This window comes from Protopterus annectens, chromosome 15.part0 (assembly GCF_019279795.1).
Source record: "Protopterus annectens isolate FY-2018-M chromosome 15.part0, PAN1.0, whole genome shotgun sequence".
Taxonomy (NCBI): domain Eukaryota; kingdom Metazoa; phylum Chordata; order Ceratodontiformes; family Protopteridae; genus Protopterus; species Protopterus annectens.
The window spans coordinates 112728230-112752908 of NC_056749.1; the positions used below are offsets into that span (position 1 = coordinate 112728230).

The 24679-nt window shown below is 42.9% G+C and overlaps 1 protein-coding gene across 3 annotated transcripts in view; it reads right to left on the reverse strand.

Annotated features, from left to right (window-relative positions):
* Positions 1–24679, reverse strand: part of CCNB3 (cyclin B3) — a 1510800-nt gene that overhangs the window by 1030023 nt on the left and 456098 nt on the right. For all 3 annotated transcript variants that reach the window (XM_044057491.1, XM_044057492.1, XM_044057490.1), the window contains exon 4: positions 24536–24666. In XM_044057491.1, coding sequence (XP_043913426.1) covers positions 24536–24666 — 131 coding nt within the window. The remainder of the gene's footprint in view (positions 1–24535; positions 24667–24679) is intronic.

A 24679-nucleotide genomic window follows, 5' to 3' on the forward strand; every position in this document is an offset into this window, starting at 1 on the left:
TGTTCTCAGATACCACTGGAAAGTACAGTTGTGTACCTACCATAAATATAGATGTTAGAGTGTATTTACTGTTGCAGTCATTACACTTGGGTTATTCTGTTGGCAGGCTACCAGCAGTCGGCTTGAATTCCAAAGTCCTGGTCCGGCGTTGGTTGCGGTCACCTCTTCCCGGACGTCAGTATGCCAGGGGTATACAAGATGCAGCAAACGCCATTTTCTTCAGTTTTTCTTGCCCCAGATGTCAGGTGCCCCCCAAAAGGGTAGGCTAAAAACATTGCTTATACAAAGCATGCACTAAAATAATACCATCATCTACAAGCAAATACACCACATAGGTTGTATAGAAAAGGGAAGTACAGATAAGTCCCAGCAAAGAAAGGGGGATAGCGGGTAACCTGGACTGCAACAGTGAATACACTCGAACATCTACATTTATGGTAGGTACACAACTGTACTATGTTCATAGTGTTTCACTGTTGCAGTCATTACACTTGGGTTGAATCCCAAAGCTGAGGTTGGGCGTCTGGGTCTAAATAGGATTAGGAGTGGCTATGAGGCCCTGCAGAACTGCAGCGGCAAAGCCTACTCTGGATTTAGAGTAAAGAGGTAAGTGGTAGTGCTTGGTAAAAGTGTGCACTGAAGTCCAAGTTGCAGCCTCCAAAATATCCTTGGTTGGTACTCCTCTGAGGAAGGCTGCTGAGGTGGCTGCTGCCCTGGTCAAATGTGGCCTAATGCCCTTAGGCACTGATTTGCCATGTTGTGCATAGCAGAAACTAATGGGAGTGTCCTATCCATTTTGAAATAGTCTGCTTTGAGATGGCCTTTTCTTGTGATCCTGCAGCATATGCCACTAAAAGTTGCTCAGTTTTTCTGAAAGCTTTAGTTTTGTCCAAGTAGAAGTGTAGCTGTCTATGTCCAAAGAGTGTGCATGTCCAAAGAGTGCAGAAGTCTCTCCCCTTTATTCTGGGGATTTGGATAAAAAGTAGGCAAATGAATGGTTTGATTAACAGCCACACTGGATACCATCTTTGGCATAAATGTGGGGTTTGTCCTTGGAGAAACTCTGTCCAGATAGAAAATGATAAAAGGTTCCACAGCCATTAATGCCTGTAACTCAGACTCTTCTTGAAGTTATTGCTAGGAGCAGAACTGTTTTCCATAAGAATATTATCTCTGCTGTATTGGCTGGCTCAAAAGGAGACGGTGTGAATTTTTCAGACACAAAATTGAGGTCCCCATGTAGGTATCGGTGCTCTCCTTGGGGGTCTTATGTTTTTGGCCCCTCTGAGGTACTGCTTTAGCAGTGGATGTGAGAAAATTGGTGGTTCCGTATTGTAATGAGCTGAAATGGCCGAGGCATGGATCTTAATTGATGAGGATAGGCCTTTGTCCAGCATCTCAGGTATTGTAAAATCTGAGGAATATTTGGAACAAGCAGGTCAATTCCTTGTGCCTGGTTCCAAGCACAGAATCTCTTCGATTTTTCTGCATAAGATTTTCTGGTGCTGGGGCCTCCTGGCTTCCAAAATAACATCCATAACTGCTTTTGAGAGAGGTGTGTTCCGAGTGGTTATATTATTCGCCATGCAGCCAGATTTAAGGTTCTAAGTTGGCTGCGTAAGATCTGATTGTTTTGTTGGGTCGGAAGATGAGGAATTTGGGGTAAAGTCCAGGCTGGACCTTGAGACAAGCTCCTTAGGATTGGGTACCAGTGCTGGCGTGGCCAGTCTGGGGCAATCAGTATCATTTTTGGCTTATCTTGTCTGACCTTTAGGAGTACCTTGGGGAGGAGATGCAGTTGAGGAAAGGCATATACTGTAAGGATTTTCTAGCTGAATGATAGAGCATCCACCTTCCATGCTTGTTTGTGATAAGCCCTTGTGCAGAATCTCTGTAGCTGGTAGTTGTGAGGGGAGGCAAATAGATCTATGTCTGGGCATCCCCATGTCCTTGTTATCATGCTGAAGACTTGTGGATCTAGTTTCCACTCGTGAGGGTCCATGAGGTTTCTGCTTATTTCGTCTGCCAGAGTATTTGTCTTTCCTGGCAGGAATTGTGCTTGCAGATGTACTTGATAAGTCAATGCTGTGTTCCACAAAGTAATAGCTTGCCTGTAGAGGGGGTAGGAATGTGTGCCCCCTTGTTTATGTACCACATGACTGTAGTATTGTCAGTCTTTAGCAATAGTTGTCCGGGATGGAGAAGATCCTTGAAGTCTGTCAGGGAATTCTTTACAGCTAGCATCTCTTTTTGGTTGATATGAAGATGCATTTGGTTTGCAGACCACTTGCCCTGAATACATCTTCGAGCCATGTGGCCCCCCCAGGTGTAATCCAATGCATCTGTTTGTTAGTGTCTGCCTGGCTGTGGGTAAAGTGCATGGCTGTCCCTTGTTGTGGTGACAGGCCAGTGTCCACCATCGAAACTCCTGTTGCAGGCAGGGAATGAGGGTAATTAATGTTTCCAGGCTGTGGCAATGTTGAGTCCAAACACTTTTTAGATACCATTGTAGCTTCCTCATATGCAGTCTTGCATATGGAATTAGCAGAATGCAGGATGAAGCCCAAAGCCTGCAGAATTTTTTCTTGCAGGTAACTGGGTTTTTGTTGCCATGTTTTCGAAGTAATAAGTCAGTTGCCTTTGCCTGGCGTGAGATAAGCCATTTGGGCAGTTGTATTTAAGCTTGCACCCAGGAATATTATCTTGAGAGTACTAGTTTTGATTTCTTTTTGTTTACTGCGTACCCTAGGCAAATTAGTAATCTTTTTACAAATGCCAGATGCTGTAGTAGAATGTCCTTGCTCTCTGCTTGAATAAGGCAGTTGTCCAAGTAGGGATAAATTTGAATTCTTCTTTGTCTGCAAAATGCAATTACTGGTGCCAGGCATTTTGTGAAGACCCTGGGCGCAGTAGATAAGCCAAAGGGCAGTGCAGAGAATTGGTAGTGCATTGAGCCAGCTATGAATCTGAGGTATCTTCTGCAAGATTGTCTGATTGGGACATACAGGTATGACTCTGAGGTCCAAAGTTGAGCCAAACCTTCTTGCCCAGCATGGGCAGAAGTTGCTGCAGTGTCAACATTCTGAATTTTGGAACATCCAGAAAAGTATTTAGAGTAAACGGGTCCAGTACTGGTCTTCATGCTTTTTCCTTTCTGGGTACCAAGAAGAGCCTTGAATAAAATCCTTGTCCCTGCTCTTACTGAGGTACTCGCTGAATAGCCCTCATGTCCATGTGAGATGAAATTTGTTTGTGTGCCTCTGCCCATTGATTGTGTGGCAGGTCTGGCATACCTTTTGCCTTTGGAAGGGTGTGAAAATGGAACCTGTAGCCCTGAGAAACAATATTCAGTACCCATTTGTCCTGGGTTATGTGCCAGTTCTGAAGTGCTAGTTTTCCTCCTAAGGGTGCTGCCAAAATATAAGTGCTTACCATTGGCAGTGGGAAGTCATTGGGACTGTTTTCTATATGGTTGTGATTTGTCTTCTCCACTTTTGGGGGTAGAAGCACCCCATTGTTTAGGCCTGTATGAGCCTTGGGGCTGGAGATCTGCCTCTAGGGCGTCTATATCTGCCTCTCTGTGATCTGACACTGGAAAGGACCAATTCTTAGAAGGCCAGTTCCTGCTAAATCTTGGTGGCTGAACCTGTAAAATCCTTTGTCTGCATAGATTTCGCTTTATCCTCCATTTTTTTTTAAACACTTCTTCTGCCTTAATACCAAACAAAGTAACATGCTGCAATGCAGCATCCAATAATTTTGCTTTGACATGATCAGGCAGATTCTGTTCCTTTAACCAAGCATGCCTTCAAATGACAGAGCTTGCAACAGCGGCCCTGCAAGAGGCCTCTAATGAATCAAAACCACATTGCAAAGTATGCTTTCCCACTTGTTCAGCTGCATGCAATAAATCCTGCATTTCTTTGTTTTCAGGACATTCAGTGTTTGTTTGCATTTTCTGTTTTAACAGAGACATTAGGTATTGCTGATATTTAAGCATATGAAACTGGCAATTTAAAGCCCTTACAGCCAAAGTAGCAGAGGTGTAAACTTTCCCCCCCCCATCTGCCCAGTGCTCTAGAAACCCTATCAGAGGGGACAGGGTTTTTTTGCAGTGGAAGCCTTTACCCCTTTGGGACCCTGAGAAATAGTTTCTGGGTCAGCAGCAGGGTTTTTATATAGGAATTTGTGAGAATGTGGAACCCTACAGTACCTATCTGTCTTAACCGGTGCAGGGGGTAAAGAGTCAGGAGACAGACTGGACTCTGAAAATACATCAACAATGTCTAGTAAAGGAGGAATAGCAAGAGGTCTGTGCTGCGGCAATAAAAGAAAATCTGAGCATTTTCTTAGATTCTGAATAATCTTGGCTCTCCCAGTAGAAATGCTCCCTCATGGTGTGTAGGGTTTCTCCAAAAGAATAATCCTCAGGAGGAGAGGCTGAAGGAATAGATTCTTCAGCATCTGAGTCCTCATAGGGAGGAAGAGAGAATCCTTGTTCTGAAAAGGAGTCAGAGGAAATGGAAACCTGATCAGAGGAATCATAATCAGTGTCTTGCCTAGGCCTTTTATCAGGAGGGGGATGGGAACCCCTGATCAAAGTAATTAGGTCTTCAGCCATTTTGAGCATCTGTTTCTAAGGCATGGAAGTCTGTCCAGGAGAATGCTGTACTTGTTTCTTTGTCTTTAAAGCTGTTTTAGTCTGCCTTGGATGCTGAGGTTAGCTTGATGTAAAGCTGTTTAGGTCTGAAAACACCCTCAGAAGCCGATGCCTGCTCAGCGGCTCCGAACCCATCTGAGGGATTAATTTCTGAAGGCCCAATACCTTGAGTATCCAGAGGCCTAGCTGTCTCCACGTGCGTTTCAGAGGCGGCCTGGGGCTCTGAGGTAGCGGGTTGTCAGGGGCTGCGAAAGCACCTCACTGAGAACTGGCGACTGGCCTAGAGGAGGCTTCTCGGTTTTGGACCTTGGATGCCCATCCTTTTCTTTTTCCTTGCGCTTTTTTTGAACTCCGGTCATCGGCTGTTCTGACGCATTATATAGTTAAACCTTCGGCCAAAGTAATTAAATGCAAAATCGTACCGACGCTTAAAAGTGCATTGGTTAAATCTAGTACAAAACAGACAACTAGCAACGTCGTGGTAACGGCCTAGGCAAGGAATACAGTAAGAATGAAAATCCTTATGAGGTATTTGTTTCCCACAAGAAATACAATTGTTAACTTTCTGACATCGGTCTGGAGCAAGAAAAAGGTTTCCCCAATGGGGTACTTAGCTTTACTGAAGACTTCTGAGATTTTCGAAATTGAATTTCAGATACGGAGTCGGCCGACCGGCACTTGCGAACTGCTTTTACTTCGGGCACCGCGCGGCAAGAAAGCCTGAAGAAAATGGTGTCGGCTGCATCTTATATACCCCTGGCGCACTGACGTCAGGGAAGAGTCGACAGCAACCGACGCCGGACCAAAACTTTGGAATTCAGGCCGACTGCGGGTAGCCTGCCAGCAGGATAACCCAAGTGTAATGACTGCAACAGTGAAACACGAACATCTTAGTCATGTGTAGCCTTGCCAGGGGAACCATGGGGATAGAGGCCATGAATTTTTGTATTCTGAGGAATTCCCTGACTGAGATGGCTTTGAGAGGATCTTCTCGGAGGATGCAAGCATCACAATCTTTTCTGGTGGTCGGCAAGCAGTCATTTCCCTTGTCAGAATCAGCCAGCCTAGGAACAACTGGTCTTGAGAGGATTTTTTGCGATTTATGGTAAATACCAGACCTGTTAGGAGGACGATGTGAATTGAAAGTGTTGCAAGGCCATGGAACATGATGTAGCCTGGATAAGGATGTCATCTAAATAGGGGAAAAGTATTTCCTTTGTCTTGGCAAATGCCATGACTGGGTCCAGACATTTTGTAAATACCCTTGGAGCTGTAGAGAGACCAAAGGGTAAAGCACAGAACTGATAGTATGCAGAATCCACTGAGAAGTGGAGGTACTTTCTGAAGAGTGGAAGGATAGGAATGTTCAATTAGACGTCCTTTATATCCAAGGACACTAGGAATGCCTGAGGAAAGTTGTGTGTGTGTGTGTGGGGGGGGGGGGGGGGGAGGAAGAGAGAGCATCCTGAAGGAGGGAACTCTGAGGAAGGTACTAAGGTGGGATAGGTCCAGGATAGGCCTCCATGGACCTTCCTTACTGGGAACCAGGAAGATTCTTGAATAAAATCCAATTCCTCTTGCAGTAGATGGGACCTCCTGAATAGTTCCTTGAGCAAGACGTTCTTGCAGGACTGGTGTGAAAAGTGGAATTTGGTCTCGGCGTGGGTGAGGGATGCCTTTGGGAATGGATCTGGCCTCCTAGGTCATGAAGTATCCCTGTTTTATGATAGATAGGACGCAGGAGTCCTGGGTAACCCTGCTTCCAAGCAGGGAGGGAGAGGTGGATGGAAAGAGGAGTGTCTGGGTAAAGGGCCAGATTGTTTAGAGGGTGGAGTAGAGGAGAAAGACCTAGGATGAGGGCTGGTTCCTATGGTCCTTTCTAGGCTTAGCTTGCATTTTCTTAGCCAAGGATCTCTCAAAAGTTTTTGCTGGGTAATTCCTTTAAAAAACTTACAACTGGGGAAGCAAAGATACGTCTCAATTCCTGCAGTTCCTTTCCTCTGGTTTGAAGGGCCTTAAAGAGTTCTGCAACTGCTGAACCATACAGGTTTTTGTTGTCCAGGGGTGCATCCAGGAGCTTGGATTTGATGATTCAGGGAAGGGTTGCAATCTTAACCAAGAGTACCTCCTGATAACAGATCCTGAGCAGCAGCCCTTGCTGATGCTTCTGCAGCATCATAGCTGCACTTGAGTGCTTGGTCACTCGTGTGCAGGAGTTCAGGAGAGAGGAAACCTTGGCCTTAGCAGGTGAGTCTGTGAGCTCTCCCAATTGCTTGACCACATCCAAGAGAGCCAAGGAATACTTGGCCATGTGCGTCTGGTAGTTGATAGCTCTTACTGCTAGGGTGGCAGAAGTATAAACCTTCTTCCCCAGAAATTCGTTATCAGAGGGCAGTACAGAGATGGAGGGAAGTAACTTGGAGGTTTTGTCAATGGTCATGAAATGACTGTAGGGTCTGAAGAAAGGGCTTTGCATTATAGAATCTATCTGGATGCTTGGGTGCTGGGGGCTGAGAGTCAAGGTTTTTAGAAGCAGCCATGAAAGCATCCAGAAAAGCCAGGTGCACTGGGGGCACAGCAAAAGGGCCAGGAGACTCCAGTTGCAGTAGGTCATAGTATTTCTTTTGGGTCTCAGTGACTTGACTGCTGTCCAATTTGAAGAAGTTTTGCATCTTTGTGATGGTCTCACCTGGGTAGTCAGTGTCATTGGACTCCTCCTCTGGGGAAGCATATCCCAGAGGAGAAGCAATTTGTGAAGAATAGGTGAGGGATTCATCTTCTGATGAATCCTCTTCTGAGGAGATGTCAGGAGCAGGTCCCTTTGTGGTAGAGGGCATAGGAGCCTGGGAAGGCGTCAGGCCCTGATGCAAGACCAGGAAAGGTGTCGAGAAGGGCTTGGGTGAAGACCTGCCGATCAGGAGGCTGTTCGACAGACTAAGATGGCAGATGTTGAAAAATATGTTTTGTTTTCTGTTTTCTCTTATGGGTCGCTGGTGCTGAGGATTCTGAAATGCGGTGGAGAGTAAGACTGCCTGACACTGGCTGGCATGCCACATCAGAGACCATGTCCTCATGTACAATGATTTGAGAGACCACGTGGACCCTCTGATATGACGAGCCTAGGATGCCCCTCGGCGACAGAATCTGACACCTGAGATTCCCTCTGGGACATTACCTTGGGCAAAGAATGGATATCCTCCAGGCCTTCTGTCAAAGGAGGCTCAGAGGACTCTGGCTCAGACTCCAGGCCTTCACTAGCCTCGAGAGGTGGACGGTGCATTAGTCTGTTCAGGTCTATTCTTTTTGGCCTTCTTGACTGGAGGCTCGTCAGTGTGTTCTGACGTCAGGTCTATTTTAGAGGCTATAAGTTTCAGTCTCCAATTCTCAAGGTATACTTTTAAGGCAGTTACACTGCTTCTACGGGTCTTGGGAACAAAGGCCTGATGAATACTAAAGGTGGTATGATCGTGTTCTCGGCCTAGGCAAAATAGGCAGAGCTCATGTGAATCCTTATGTGGAATTTGCCTTCCACACCTACACTTGCACTTCCTGACATGTAACCCAAAACAGTAGCAAGTAACAAAATAAAAAAACTCCTAAGGGGTACTTATCTGAAGTCGGAGATAGGAAACGCTTCTTCTGGAAAAGCAATGACTGGAGCTGGCAGTCACACAGGTGGCAGAAGAGGAAGGTGCGTGCTGACATAGTACAGTTTTGTACCTACCTCAGTCTTTTCTTGCCCAGAGTCAGAGAGACCCAAAAAACAAGTCCAAAAACAACCTGCACCAATAAACATGTACAATATATACAGTAATATATATACAAAAATATAAGCATGTAAACTCACCTACACAAAACATCTACATTTATGGTAGGTACAAAACTGTACTATGTTCTTTAGAATCCCAAAGCAGAGGTAAGGGAGGCTGGCAAATTATAAAGTAGCAGGAGCTGACAACATGCCTTGTAAAACAGCTGTGGCAAAACCAGCTCTAGTCTTAGAGTATATAGGCAGGTGATAATGCCTAGAGAAAGTATGCACTGAACTCCAAGTAGCTGCTTCCAGAATATCCTTAGTTGCCACCCCTTAGAAATGCTGTTGAAGTGGCAGTAGCCCTAGTGGAATGAGGCCTAATCCCAGCTGGAACCTCTTTGCCATGATGGGAATAACAAAATGCAATGCAAAAGCCAATCCACCTAGAAATAGTTTGTTTTGACACAGGCTTGCCCTGTGAACTCAAAGCAAAAGAAACAAGTAACTGCTGAGACTGCCTAAAATCTTTAGTCCTGCTCAAATAATAATTGCCTGTGTACATCTAAAGTGTGCAAAATCTTTTCCCCTTTATTTTGAGGATCTGCAAATGAATAGTTTGGTTTAAAGCCACACTAGAAACCACCTTCGCATAAAGGAAGGATTTAGTAACGAATGAAACCCTGTCCTTATGGAAAAAAAGGGCTCTACTGCCATAAGGGCCTGCAACTCAGACACCCTTCTTGCAGAAGTAATAGCCAACAGAAAAGCAGTCTTCCATGACAAATATTTCAATTCAGCAGTAGCTGCAGGCTCAAAAGGTTGTAGAGTAAGTTTTTCCAACACAAAATTGAGATCCCAAGCAGGTTATATTCTTTGCCCCTCTAAGAAACTGCTTGAACAAAGGATGAAAACAAAGGTGGGTCACAATCATAGTGAGCTGAAATTGCTGCAGCATGAATCTTTATGGAAGAGAAGGACAAACCTTTGTCCAATAATTCAGTAAGATATTGAAGAGCCACACTCAAATTAGGCTCTGAAATCTCCAAATTCTTTGCTGTACTCCAAAATAAAAATCTCTTCCATTTTTCTGCTAGTACTACTCTTCTAGCTTCCATAATCACATTTAAAACTTGTTGAGGAAGCTGAGACCAACACAGAATATGCCAAGCTGTGAGATGAAGAGATTGAAGCTTGACATTGAGCAGATGACCGTCCTTCTGAGATAACAGATGAGGAATCAGAGGTAAAGGCCATGGAGGCTTCTTTACAAGACTCCTTAGAAGTGGTACCAGTGTTTGCGAGGCCAATCTGGAGCTATCAAAATCATCCTTGGCCTGTCTTGTCTGACCTTTAGTAATACCTTTGGAAGAAGAGGTAGAGGTGGAAAGGCATAGACATGAAGGTTTTTCCAACTGAAAGACAGAGCATCCACTTTCCAAGCTGTGTGATGAAACCCCTTTGTGCAATACTTTGGCAGCTGGTGGTTTAGTGGAGAAGCGAACAGATCTATGTCTGGAGTTCCCCATGACACTGTCAATTTCTGAAATACATGAAGATGATCCATGATTTGTCTGCTTAATACATCTGCTACCATAAAATCATTGCTTGCCTGCATAGAGGATAAGAATGTGTTCCCCTTGCTTGTTGATGTACCACATGACAGTTGTGTTGTCTGTCAGAATCAACACCTGCCCTCATCAATGCAAACTGGACTGCTAACATCTCCTTCATGTTGATATGTAGATGCTGTAGTCTGGCAGCCTTGTTGTCTTGTATCCACTTTCCCATTAGATGAGCTCCCACCACAAGAATTCCTTTTGAAGGCAAGGTATTATTTGAATGACAGTGTCCAAATCTTGGCAGTGCTGTGTCCATACATTTTGAGATACCATTGCAGCTTCCTCATATGCAGTTTGCATTGGGAAGCACCAGAACAAGATGCCATGAACCCCCCTAATGAAGGAAGGTCCTTCCTTGCAGTCAGACTGATGAAGATAGATAGTTGATGTGAAGTGAAGTGACAGACTCTTTGTTTGTCCAAGGCCATCTGAGCTGCTGTATTCAGTCTCACACCCAGAAAGCACATGTCTTGTGAGGGTACTAGACTGACTTTATTTTAGTTCACAGAAGAATACCTAGCATCTTAGCTGCTATGACATATTCCAGATGCTGTAGAAGGTGTTCCTTTTTTGAGCCAGAATCAGGCAGTCAGTCCAAGTAAGGATAGATTTGAATGCCTTGAAGCCTGAAGTAAGCTATCACTGGAGCCAGAACCTTTGTGAATACGTAGATAAGCCAAAGGGCAATGCAGAGAACTGATAATGAAAATCTCCAGTTTGCAACTTAGCCTTATAGGCACATGAAGGTAAGCTTCCTTGAGATCCAAAGTTACCATCCAGTGATCCTTGCCCAGCAGAGGTAACAGTTGCTGTAACGTCAACATCTTGAACTTGGGAATGTCCAGATAAGTGTTGAGGATAGATAAATCCAGAATTGGTCTCCACGTGTTCCCCTTCTTTGGTACTAGAACAGGCGGAGAATAAAATCGAAGCCCCTTTCTGATACAGGGACTGGCTGAATGGCCCCTATCTGGAGTAACTGAGAAACTTGCTTGTGAGCCTCTTTTCTTTGTGGAGGAGGAACATCTGGCATGCCTTTGAAAGGGGCATTGTGTGGAAATAAAATCTGTAACCGTGATGAATAATATCCAGCACCCATCTGTCTTGAGTGATTAAATCCCAATTTTCTTTGAAAAGAGACAATCTTCCTCCCAAAGGAGCTGCCGAGTCCACTGGCAGCTGAAAAGCAGGTCATTGGGTTCTGCTTGCACGAAGGACTGACCCCTGCCCTCACCAGAAGTCTGAGCAGGTGAACTGTCTGATCTAGGCCTAAACGAACCTTGAGCCCTGCCCCTACTATCTAGACCACCCCCCTAGACTGGGAACCAAGCAGGATATGTCCACCCCTTAGCAGGCCAATTTCTACTAAACTTGGAGGCTGCACCTGCAAAAATCTTTAACAGTCTGCATAGACTTAGCTTTGTCCTCCATTTTCTTTAAAACTGCTTCCACAGGGTCCAAACAACACATCAGACTGTAAAGGAGCATCCAAAATCCTAGTCTTAACATGCTCAGCTAAATTCTGATCCTTCAACCAGGCATGTCCAGAACTAGTAGCAGCCACCCTCGAGGAGGCCTGAACAGCATCAAAACCACACTGCAAAGAATGCTTACCCACTTGTTCAGACACATGAACCAAATCCAGCAATTCTTTACACTCAATACCTTCCGCCAAAGCATCCACCTTAGATTTCAATTGTGAAAGGAGATAATTTTGATATTTCAGCATATGAAACTGACAATTCAACGCCCTCATGACTAGAGTGGAAGAAGTATATACTTTCTTACCCCACCTATCCAAAGCCCTTGCCTCTTTATCAGAGGGTACAGGATTTTTAACCACAGAAGCTTTAACACCTTTAGGCCCCTGAGAAACAGTTTCTGGTCCGCCCTGGGACTCTTAAACAAATACTTATGAGCCCTATAATACCTATCAGGCTTAACAGGAGCAGGAGGCAAGGAGCAGGGGTCAGAGAAGCCGCTGCAGAAACATCCGCCACCGGATGCAACACAGGAGGAATGGCTAAGGACCGATGCTGGGGCAAAAACAAGAGGCTTTTTCTGGAGTCAGAGTAATCTTGGCCTTCCCATTTAAAGTGCTCCCTCATGGAGTGAAGAGTCTCTGAAAATGAAAAATCCTCAGGAGGAGAAGCTGAAGGAGTGGAATCATCCACATCAGAATCAGAATAAGTAGGAAACTCTTGCAAGTCTTCCACAGAAGACTCTGAAGCCTGTGAACACTGTTCAAAACTATCAAACTCCTGTTCCACCCTAGGCCTCTTATCAGGTGGGGGCATAGAACCTCTAATCAGAGTAATCAAATCTTCTGCCATTTTAAGCATATGTTTCTTAGGCACAGAGCCGAAATTCTGGGAGAAGCCCACACAGAAGCTGAACTTGGCCTACCTCTAAAAGAAGCTTTGGCAACAGAAGGAGAGGCCCTAACTACCTTGGGAAGAGAGGGAAGAACAGTTACCTGAGAAGCCCCTCAGCCTGGCCTACCTCCTGAGAGGGCACATCCTGTAACAGTAAAGTATCTGCCTGAGACTCCATAGAGACTCCTGGCAAAACCTCTGGCTCCCTGAGCCTTCTAAAGGAGTTCCTCACCCCTAGGCTTCACTGTTTTGTCCAAACACTAACCTAGCACAATCAACTCTGTTTTCGGGTCTGAAACGGTTTCTCGAAAAAATCAGAACGCCAACCTGCAAATAGTCAGGACTGCAGCAAGGGAAGACGAAGAACATCTGCATTATACCAAACTTCTGAGAGAGAGGCGCAGGATATCGCGCACACTTTAGTGGTAGCATTTAATTTTTGTAGAACGGCCAATGTAAGTTCGAGGCAAACTCCCTAATATCATGAATACAGCAGCATATTAATAGAAGGACATCACCTGTTTCCTCAAGCATGCATCATTATGATGACCATGGGAGCTGTCAGGTCTAATAGGTGCAGGAGAATTGAAGCTTGAACCCTCGTTTACATCCCCTCCTAAGCTAGCAAGTGCATCACCACAAGGACCTTTCTAGTAGGCAGGAATGACAGACAATGGGTATTGTACAATCCCATTCAAATTAAAGCAATTTTCTCGGCACAGAGGTCTTATTCAGTTTAGCATTAAGGTTAGGTACCACAGCCACAGAAGTTTCTAATTTAGGCATACCACCAAAGAGTCCTTTAACATTCAGTTGTCATGTCAGGAAATGTACATAGATCCTTTTCTTGCAATTAGTTCTAAACCTTAAAACACTTCAGATGCAGAGTGAAGTCTATATGACAGCACTCTGGAAGTAAAGTGGCACCCAGAATGAATTTAAGGAACATTCCCTGCACATCCCATAAATAATGGATCAAACTGTATCAGTCATGCACACATGCCATCCAGGCACGAATGGCCATCTAGAACCGGACATACAAGAGGTGCTCAGTAAAGTGGCAGAGGCCTACAACAGAACAGAATCCTACCATCTTTCGCTGGAAAAAGAAACCCAGGGGCAAGTAAAACCAGTGGCCTCATTGCAAAGAGGAGACTGCTTCAACACCTCCTTGAACAACACAGTGGGTCATCAGTAAAAATGGTGTTTGGACAAGGTTGGTCTCCTAATGGAGCCTTTTAGCAAGGGAACCTAAGAACTCCATTACATGTCAATCTACAATTAGAACTCTCTGGTCCTGGTTGTGGATCCCCCTAAGCATAGGAAAGTTCATAACCAGCATATTTATGAGCAGACCTAGAATATCAATGGGATTGTGAATGCTTGGCCCTCAATCATCTTCTTGAGTGACTGGGTCAACAAAAGAAAGGAATAAAAAAAACAGTGCTTCACATAAGGACCTGTCTTGCTCTGCAATGAAGTTTCTTCTGAGGGGTCTGGCTGGCATGCTAGGTCTAGAGGAACTTAAGTGGGTTTAACTGGCCAAATTAATCCCTGTTTCTGAAAAGGATGTCCATAGTGGACTGTGTGATATGCTTTTAAAAAAGACTGCTTCATCCAGGGAGTCGCAACATCTTTGGTGGGCATCCCTGAACTTGCAATCCTAACCATCTCATCAACTCAGTCAAAATTTGGAACACTACATGGAAGTTAATTTTGAAAAAACTACATGGAAGTTAATTTTGAAAAAACTACATGGAAGTTAATTTTGAAAAAACTACATGGAAGTTAATTTTGAAAAAACTACATGGAAGTTAATTTTGAAAAACTGCAAACCCAGAAAGGGTTGACAGCGCTTCCAGTGCCTGGTCAAGTGGCCCATGATCCACCAGGGAGGCAAAATCTGCAAACGTAAGACAGGGTTCTAACACCAAAATAAGACATTGTGAGGGGACTACTGCCCACTCTTATCCATAACTTTGGATTTGATGCTGGTGGCAGGAAGGCAAAATAATGGACTTGCTATCCCTTGTGTTGATCCAAAAAGAAATATGTAGGTGTTAGAGAATGGTGTGATTAGTACTTTATTCCTTTCTGCTCATTAACTGACAAACGTTTTTTCTTGGGAAACTTAACAGATTACAGAATTTTCAGGGTGCATATATCATCTTTGATGACCATATACATGGCAAAGAAAGAGTTCAGAGTGGTTTCTACTTTTGCAGATGCTCTCCAAAATGCTGTTGGGTGAAGACAGGCTAGTCAATAATGAACTTTCTATGACTCAATGTTTCAAAGGAACAGTGGGTCACCTAAGTAGTTATAGAATGGGAATGCTTCACTGTCATTACTGCTTCAGGAAAAAAGTGGCATCAAAACCTCAAACTTATTACTCAAGAAAAGTGGAAGCAGTCTCCAACCTCACCAGTTCCAAAACAAATGCACTAATGCATAATCGGTATAGACAAATGTTGAACATGAGCAACACTAATCATGATTTACTGCAATGGGCATATTAGATAGTGGAAGCACAGAGATATGAAAGACTTGGGAGCTAACAAACAGGATTAATTAGCAGTGTCAATGTCAAGAGGCGGCACACACTCCTTTGGTGCAGAAGACTGTGGGTTCTATTCCCACACCACATAAATAGATTGTTGACAATGCAGTGCAGCACAACAGGGGTGTTCAAGTCCGAAGTTCACCGCCCTTCGGATGAGACACTGAACACAAGCACCATCTTCTTGAGCTGGTGGCCCCTTGGGTAGATGTAGAAGATCCCATGGCACCCAACTAAGAGTAGGGGAAGTTCCCCAATGCCCTGGTCAAATTTACCCTTTTAGTATAAACACCTCGGTTCTCCCCTGAAAGGGGCTACGAGCCTAGTGGGACTAACCCAGTCAACAACAGGATAAATAAAATTAATTAATGCCACCAGTTAAGTTAATTGAAGTCCAAGGCTCACTTCTATTAGCATCCCATTTGCCTACTGGTAGTCTGAGCAAGACATTCAACCAGGCAGTGCTCCAAGACAATTGGGCTAAGCGCCTCAAATAGCTTACCAGGCCAAGTGCCTAGTAACTACCCAAATAACTATGAACCTACGTTCTCCAGCTTGTTACAAGCATCAGCCTATGCTGTCCAAGAATTCAGCCCTGCACATTTACGGACAGCTCCTACCAGATTAAGTCAAAGACCCACACAGTAAGTCTTGGTAAGGAAGACTCAGTGGACTCATCTACCAGATTCCCTGGATCTTGCTGGACAGAGATAAACCTGGAAAGTGACCCTACTCAAATACAACCACTGACCTGGGAGCTTGGCGACACAAGCAACACTGTGTGAATTAAGATCACTGACAGCCTGTTAAATGACCTAGCAATGGGCATTTCCCCACACCTCAGAATGTGTTCCAACAGTGGAAGCAAAGGGGTTCATCTCTTCCAGGCCTTGTGTCTACAAAAAGCAAGGCCTTTGCTCACACAAGACAAAACAGCCACAAAAAGGGACAAGAGGACAATTTCTGAAATGCGCTCGTCTCCAAGAGTCCTTGACCAAGGCCTATCCTCAGCTTCTTAAGCCTTCTAATGGAAGTCTGTCTAAATGGGGCTGTGCATGGGTCCCCCTCACCAATCCTCATGCAGAGAGCTTTCAACCATCTTTACCACTCTGATAGCAAGGAAGGGTAGGAATGTTTTTGCCTTCAAGATATCTACAGACTGATCAGCTTGCACTCTTATTAAAATAAGAACACTCGAAATGTTTCTCTTTAAATCATCAAATGGAAACAATTTTCAGACAAAAATGAAGACTCTTGCATGTACTGTGAGAGTGGCAGAAATGGATTACTGGGCTCAAAGCCTAGCTGTACTCAAGACACGTGATGTCGCTGCATTTGCAGCTATATAGCATGCATATCTCCGAGCATAGAAGTTCAGTTTATGAAGGCTTGGGGACACCATAAATGACAGTGAACCTAAATGGAAAATTTTACAATATTAGATGCACAAATTCCACTTGCACAGCCCATAAAAATCTCTGTTGCTTTCTTCTACCCTTTGGCTCACAACTCTTTGCTGCATTTCTGAGCTAAAATAAAACTCTACATGTGTAATACTCATATCAATACTCTTGAACAGAACTTTACAGTTTCACACTAATGCAGTTTTGTCTGTAATATTACCCTATAGTCTGACTAAAAAGAAGGGTTACCTGACTGAGCCCCACTCTGATCGCCACCATACTCGAAATCCCACCTACCCCTACCATCTCTGCTCTTGTACTTCACCATGCTCCACCTCTACAGCATTTCATCCGATCTTCACAAATTTCATAATTTAGCTAGTAACGCATGTAACCTAATCTCCACTTCTTCCTCTCCCCCTGCCCTTCACCCCACTAGTCTTCCCCTTTCCCTGCCGTACTCTGCACCCCAACTCTTCCATTGCGTCTCATACTTTCATATCAAACCCTACATCTACCATGCTGTTAGCTTCCTGCTTTACCTCACTCATTCTTCTCAAACATTACATATTTACATTCAATAACGGCACGAGCTACAAGTGTCACGGCCACTAAGAGTAGCCATGACTTCAACAATAGCTATCATGATAACACCCCCACCATATTCAAAAATGGCCTTCTGACTACACTAAATGCAAAATACTGCAAACATACCTTCCAAGTTCTAAAATTAAAAAAAAAAACAACCCAACCCATCAAATCATATGCTATATAGTCAGACAGTACTTCACAACATCCTTCATTGCCAAGATATCCACCCTAACCCAAGTCTCATCCAACATATCCAAGACTCTAAATCTTCTGAGTAAATTTTCAAAGTATATGCAACAAAATAACCTTCCATGCATGGATAGCACACATCTCCAGTGTTTTATCCGCTGCAGAAACTTTGCTTTAACCCAATGTAAGATTCTCAATTTCATCCTCCTAACTACAATACAATTAGAGCAGCTACAGTGCAAAAGAAGTCATGTGGAATCGCCTTGCTTCATCTTAACTCTTGCAGTCTTGCTCCTTACTCAAATTCCATTCCAAAATTCACCCATGCCAGCATTCTTATTGCCTTCTTAAAACTAAATGCTACAAACAGCTAATGCATTTTTGTATTTTACATCCTCCTGGACACAATTATTCCTATTCTAGGAGATACTGTATTCTGGATATCCACTGCAATTAGAAATGAAACTATTTTTGGTGATGGTAATATTAACTGGCAGAATTTAACCACAGACTTCCCAACATCCAGCATAAACACATTCACTCAGCTTATGTAACAAATAGTAGCTTGGGTTCCATCCTTGACTGGATTCTGGTTACTAATGCTGGTACACTTCTTGATACCTTAAGTGACCACTTACCTGCATACACCTATAAAACAATTTCTTAACTGTCCAAAGAACAAAGATAAAACAACCCATAGGCTTGCAAAATTCAAACGGTTGTACACTGACTCATTAAAAGCCATGAACAGGTACATTTTAAAAACTTTACCTCTAGATGAAGCACAAAATCATTTCAATGCAACATTTCTAGATAGTGTTTATAATTTTAACTTCTCTTCATACAAAAACAAATCAAATCTAATCATGTTCCGTGGCTTTCAAAGCTAAGTAAACACTAGGGACAAGGCAAGGAAGGAATGGCAAAAGAACAAAACCAATACACATCTTACAACTTTAAAGATATAGCCACTTGTTTTTTTTCACGTTTTTTTTAACTTGGTTATGGAGTGAAGGATTTAAAAATAAAACCTTTGGTATTTTTAATACCACCATAAAACAGCCCCCCCCCCCCAACCAAATTCTTGTCATTCACTCCATAACCCAGGATCAAAAGACCAGAGTCCATATCCTGAAAGGTCCCCACAATTAAAATGCAAGCAAGTGCAATACTTAATTTTATTGAAAAGTATAGCCAGCTTAACCACAAACTCCTTGCACACATCCTCCTCCTCTCAAAACTATCTACCCCCACTCCTAACTCACTCCACTCACACACCAGAATCTACTCTTGCTATCCCCCCCAATTTCCTCTTGTTTCCTTTACAACCTGTCCCCACCAACTTAAAAAAAAAAAAACAACCTCCCATCAGAATACCTAAAACTAGCTGCAGAAACCACAGTTTATCCAATTAGCATGTGTTATCAGTAGATCACTAAAGCTTATGTCCCATCTTATGTAAAAAAAAAAAAAAAAAAAAATTCTAAATAGTGCATAAAAGAGGTAATTCTGCTTTAGTATCCAACGTTGGTTCTATTTACTCAACCTAGTTTTCAACCCACCCACAGTATTGTAACTACCACACGATCTTTTACAAACACTGTAAATAAAGCCAGAGATTCTAGCAAACTAGTCTCCTCTTTATTCCTTTACCCATCCAAGGCTTTCAATACTGTCTCACTTCCTAAGCTCATACATCAACTTTCCATCCTCTGACAATCCCCTTCCACTCTCCAAAGGTTTACTAATTACCTCTCAAAGAAACAGCAATCAGTAAATAGCAAGGCCTCATCACCACACCTTCCCGATAACATTGGGGGTCCTCAAGGCCCATTGCTTCACCCCCTTTTTATCTTCATCAATACTCATTCATCCTTCTATTAAGGCTCCCTAATTCAATATGCAGACAGTTTCACCAAATATCTGCTTGACAACTTGCCTGCCACACTACAGCAAATACAATCATTCACTCCTATTGAAACTTGGCTTAGTAATGTCAAATTGCTTAACCCCAAGAAAACAAAGCTTTTCCTCTCTACCGTTAAAACCCATTGTAATGGCAAATTCAAGTTTAAGACCTAGTCTCTAAACACAAATAGTAGTAGACACATCAAACGATTAGGTGCAATAGATGAAAAGCTAAAGTTTGATCTTCACACCTACAGTAATACCAAAAGAACACACCGGAAACATAGAATGCTTTACAGACAAACTTTCTGAACACCTCCAAATCCAACCTAACCTCACTATGTGGAGTTCCAATCCTAATAAATACACAAACGCCATTGAAAACTAAATTAAAGTTGTGAAGCCTAATTACTTGTTTTGCCTTGCTCAAATTATATATTCTGCAGAACTAGTTACATTTATGAAGTTTTACCTATTCTCAATTTTATTGAGCTCTTTTTAAATATTTAAGCGCATTAAAACTTGCACCACTTCACCATTCTAATTAAATTGTTTACACAACTGGCAAATTATATTTCAAATCTTATCAAATTAATCTCATTAACCAAAAACCTTTCTCTACTTTTTGCACCTTTTATCTTTTTCTGACCTTATACTACTAAATCCTTATACATATTTTATTTATTTTCAATGAAAATACTAAAATAAACAATCTTTACTAGATAAGTCATTATCACAGCAATTAGTCTTTCTATATTGTGTATACAGTTCTATATATGTTATAGTTATTGTGATGATTGCTTGTTTCATAATTCTTGCCACTACTTTTTACCTTCTGGATATTGTTAAACAGGTTTAAAACTTCATTAAAATATATTTGCAAAACTAAATTTGAAATGTGCTATAACAAAACTGCCAAACTTGCAACCAGTGCAACTTACTATACACATCCTTGCACAGTTCGGCAATCTTAAGTGGCTCTAACTTCTCTACCACCTCTCACCTTCAGCTGATAACTGCCCACATCATCATTCATAAACTTGCAACCTGCACTACCCTTAGCGCTGCACTACACAAATATTTTGCCAAAAGACATCTTCAGAGGATAAACTCCTCCTCTTAATACAGAGACCTAATAAGTCATCTGGACAAGCCTTTACTCTCAGTTCTGCAGCCAAAACATGGAACTCACTTCCACGAACTTTCTGGACTACAACCTTTTTGCCTTCAAACACTAAGAACTCTCATCTAAATCCTAGGATCCACTCCTGTACTAATCCAGGCTGAGATTGTTAGCGTGCATCTTTCTAGCCACTATTCCTGTCCACAATTATTGATATGATATACTCAACCACAGGTACCAGTACGACTCAGTCACAGCCCATGTGGGTGTGAATGACTCGAGACGTACCTCCCTGGGCTATGATGGACCTCTCTAAATTTGTCTCTCAGATGGGTATGAGCCTTGCATTGAGCTCATTCTACCCTCACCAAGAATGATACTACAATACAAACAGAAAACGACAAACGTCAATAACTGGCTTAGCTACTTGTGTCATTCCAAGGGGATCCGGTATTGGTCTGCCTAGGACATCATGATTGACAGACCACACTGTTTTGCCAGAGATGGTCTGCATCTGTAACAGGCTTTCAAAATACTGGCCAAGGCATTCGCCAACCCCATAGTGGCTTTTTTAGGCAGTGCTGAACCAACAGAATTTCCAATGTAACAAATTCTTTGTACTGCCAAGCTGAAGGTACTACTGCTCAATGTTAGGAGTCTTAAACTGCACTCCCTGGAAGCTTTCCACACTGTGGAGAATGTTGACGTCTATGCAGTTGCAGAAAGCACACCAGCAGTGCAAGGCTATAATGCCTATCACACATTCAGATCACCCTCTGAAAAGGGGTGGAGGGGGGTGGTGTTTCCACCTACATAAGCAATCACACCAAGATTAGTCAAGCAGGATGACTCACCTGAGCTACTCCATGTCCAGGTGACTATAGACAAAATCCCTGACCATGCTGCTAGCTACTAATCCCCAACCATGAACCAAGAAAATTACTCTGCATACCTGAAGTTGCTAAAATCACTTACCGTTGAGCCCAACACACTACTCATGGGTGATTTTAACTACCCCTCCATAAACTAGGAAAAGTATATGACCACTAACATGCAGGCTCAGAGATTCCTGGACTTTGTCAATGCAAATGATCTGGAACAGCTGGTCTGTTCTCCCAATATGAGCTAAAATATCCTTCACACAGTACTCAAACACAGGGGAACATTGCAACCCCCCCCCCAGCATAATGGGCTCATTGGTAAGACAGGATCATAAATCTGTCTCCTTTGAAATAAATGTATGGTAGAACCCCCATCCGTCCCTAAAACCCTAAAGGGTTCTTCCCAAGGCAAATTACCTTTTATTAAGTGATAGCATAGGTAATTTTAAAGCTTCCCCCTAACCTCAAAAACACAGAAGCCTATGCAAAAGTATATCTGAATGCCCTGTACAGCCAATTAAACAACTGTACAGAAACAGCAGTACATGACCACACTACATCCAGTTCTAAACAGAAAAACAAGTCACCCTGGACGACCCCTGGCATAAATACCCTACACAACAGAAGGAAGACATTCCTCTCTAGAAGTGAAAGGCTACACAACAGAGAAAAAAAACCCTCTTTAGTTTCAACAAGCAAATCAGGAAACTAGAAAAATCTTCAAAAGCTAAATACAAAACTAACAGCCTCCCAAGCAAAGGATAATCACAAAGCATTTTTAGTTATGTCCGGAATCTTAAAGGAAACACTCAATGTGCCTTGTTGGTTGTAAATGGCACTATCTATACTAGGCAAGAAATAGCAAACCTGCTGGCCGATAAATCCAGCTTAAATTTTATCCCCTCATCATCTCTGGTCACTCCCCATAAAATACTCACTGCCATTTTCTTTGCCTGTTATCACAAAAGAGCATGTTTGTCACTGCGCTATCTAAAGTTAGAAACACTACATCAATGAGGACCTGAAAGAATCACAGGATGTCCATTAAATAGCTTTAAACATGAACCGGCACACCCACTCGGATCACTATTTAACTACAGTCGCCAGACAGACTTTGCCCCAGTAGAATGGAGGACAGGAACAGTCACCTCTCTGCACAAGGGGGGGGTGGAGGAACCATCAAGTGGCCCATGAAATTAACAACCCACAAGTCTGACTAGCCTCATATGCAAGGCTATTGAAAGAATAATTGATCTGGATTAACAATGACATAGGAAATCTCCAGACTCTAGACCCAACTCAATTCGGCTTCATCAAGACGGAGTTATGCCTATTCAGTCTGGTGGAATTATTTGAGGTCATGGATGAGGTTTAGATGGTGCATACCTCCTACCTTGACCTGGCCAAGGCATGACAATACCCCACTTGGGCATTATAGATAAACTCACAAAATTAGGCATAAACCTCTACGTCATTAGATGGATAGCCAAATGGATCACTGATAGAATACGTGTTGCTAGAATGGAGGAAGTCACATCTAGCAAGAAGCCAGTTATCAGTGGCGTACCAAAGGGCTCAGTATTAGGCAACCTCCTGTTTGACATATACTTCTCAGATGGCAAGGCAAATGTAGTTGGCCTTTGGCTGAAAAAAAGTCTGTTGATAACTGCAAGTTCAGGGCAATCGCTGACTCCCCAAACAATGTCGATATCCTACAGAAAGGTCCGATGCAGACTAGACTGGAGTAAAAGCCATGACCTCAAACTAAATGAAAAGTGCAACAATACCTTTGGGAAATTAAATACTCCTATAAATTACAACACTGACAGCACCCCCTTAAGAGTGGACTCAGAGATGAGAGATCTGGGTACTCAGTAATCTGAACTTTGACCACCGTGCATCCAAGGTGGTGAAGAAATCCTATGTGGCTCAGCTTACAAGTAAGAGCAAGGCATCCAGATCTAAGAATGTCATGGTACCCCCTGTACTTGGTCCTCATTAGACCAATAATGCATCCCTTTGGCATGTACCTTGTCAGGCACCTACAACAGTTGGCAGCGGCCTCAGATTTTTCTAAAAAAAAAAAAAATTTTAAGTAAAATTAGATTATAACCAACATGCCATATGCAGACCAATTCAAAGCCCCATCACTATATATTGAGTTTCTTACCAATTACTGAGGAGTGATCTGTGCCTGACCAACATGGCAGTCTCTGAACCAGCCCTTATGGAAATGTTGCATATTTTCAAAACTAACTGCACAAGGTTACCTGCTCCAAAGATCTAAACCTGATCTCCGACATGAACGGATCATTCTAGACAGACAGATGTGTCTGAGACGGCCCCTCCTCTGGACTAGACTTCCTATTCACTTGAAGCAGAGCCCTTCCCCAACCATCTTCAAAGCATGAACCGGGACCAATGAACGGGAAATCACAAATTCACTCCTAGGGTGGCACCCATGTCCCTAATGGACAGAAGCAATCTGTAAAAATTCTCAAACCCCCCACTTGCTCACCCTTGTTAGCTTTCCCTTAGGGAAAGAAAATTGGATAAAATATGGGTAAAACTGGCTAAGCTTGTAAGGGCTCTTGAGTTTGAGTTGTTAGCCTAGTAATGTCCTATGAACAAGCACTTCAGCTCCCTATCTACCCATCTTTTTTTTCTCACTTATTATGACCTTTCATTTCCTCTTCAGGTACTCCACACCTCTGTATCATCACATACCTCTATCTAGCTTCTCCCTTTCCAAGCAATCTGTCTTCGTGCTACTAAAGCAACCAAGTTACTACCACCACCTATCTCTATACCCTTACCTTGCTCTTAAATGCATACCCTTTTCTGCCTTTAAGACTAAATTCCTTTCTCATACCACATTGCACAGCCACTCATTTGAAACAACTCACATTATGTTTTATGTGGTTTTACTTAGCTTTTCAAATGTATGTAACTTATTTATCATATAATGTAAAATATGTCACTACTGTTATATACTCTGTATGTAATGTCATGTAGCTGTGTAACTGCTGTTACACACTCTGTATGTAATATGTACTTGTGTTACTGCCGTTATATACTCTATGTAATGTTATGTACTTGTGTTACTGTTATATACTATGTAATGCCGTGTACTCGTGTTACTGCTGTTATATACTCTGTATGTAATGTCATGTACCTGGAGGTGCCCCCATGCCTCTGCTGAAAATGGGTGCTTGTGACCCACGACCCCCCCCCCCAAAAAAAACAAAGGCAAACAAAACCACCTTTCCTATTGCATAAGAAACACTTTTGCAACATCCCCTAACAATGTGTACATAAACTGTCACCAGGTCAAAATATCACAGTCACTTTCAAATTTGAATGCCACTGCTCCACAGTAACCTTCCAAAGCTGTACAGTAAATGCAAACATTTCCCCCATCTATATCTTACAAGACGCATTAAGTCTCACTAGGTTTAAAGGCAACACTCACTTTTTCAAGTTGATCTCATTGCATTTACTGACACCTTGCAAGACCACATTTTTCTGTGTTTTCTTCACCCCCTGCTTGGTCCCTTCTTGCCCTTCCTTCTTCTTTGGTACAGCAACCTGATTCTTGTTCGCCTATAAAAGAAAA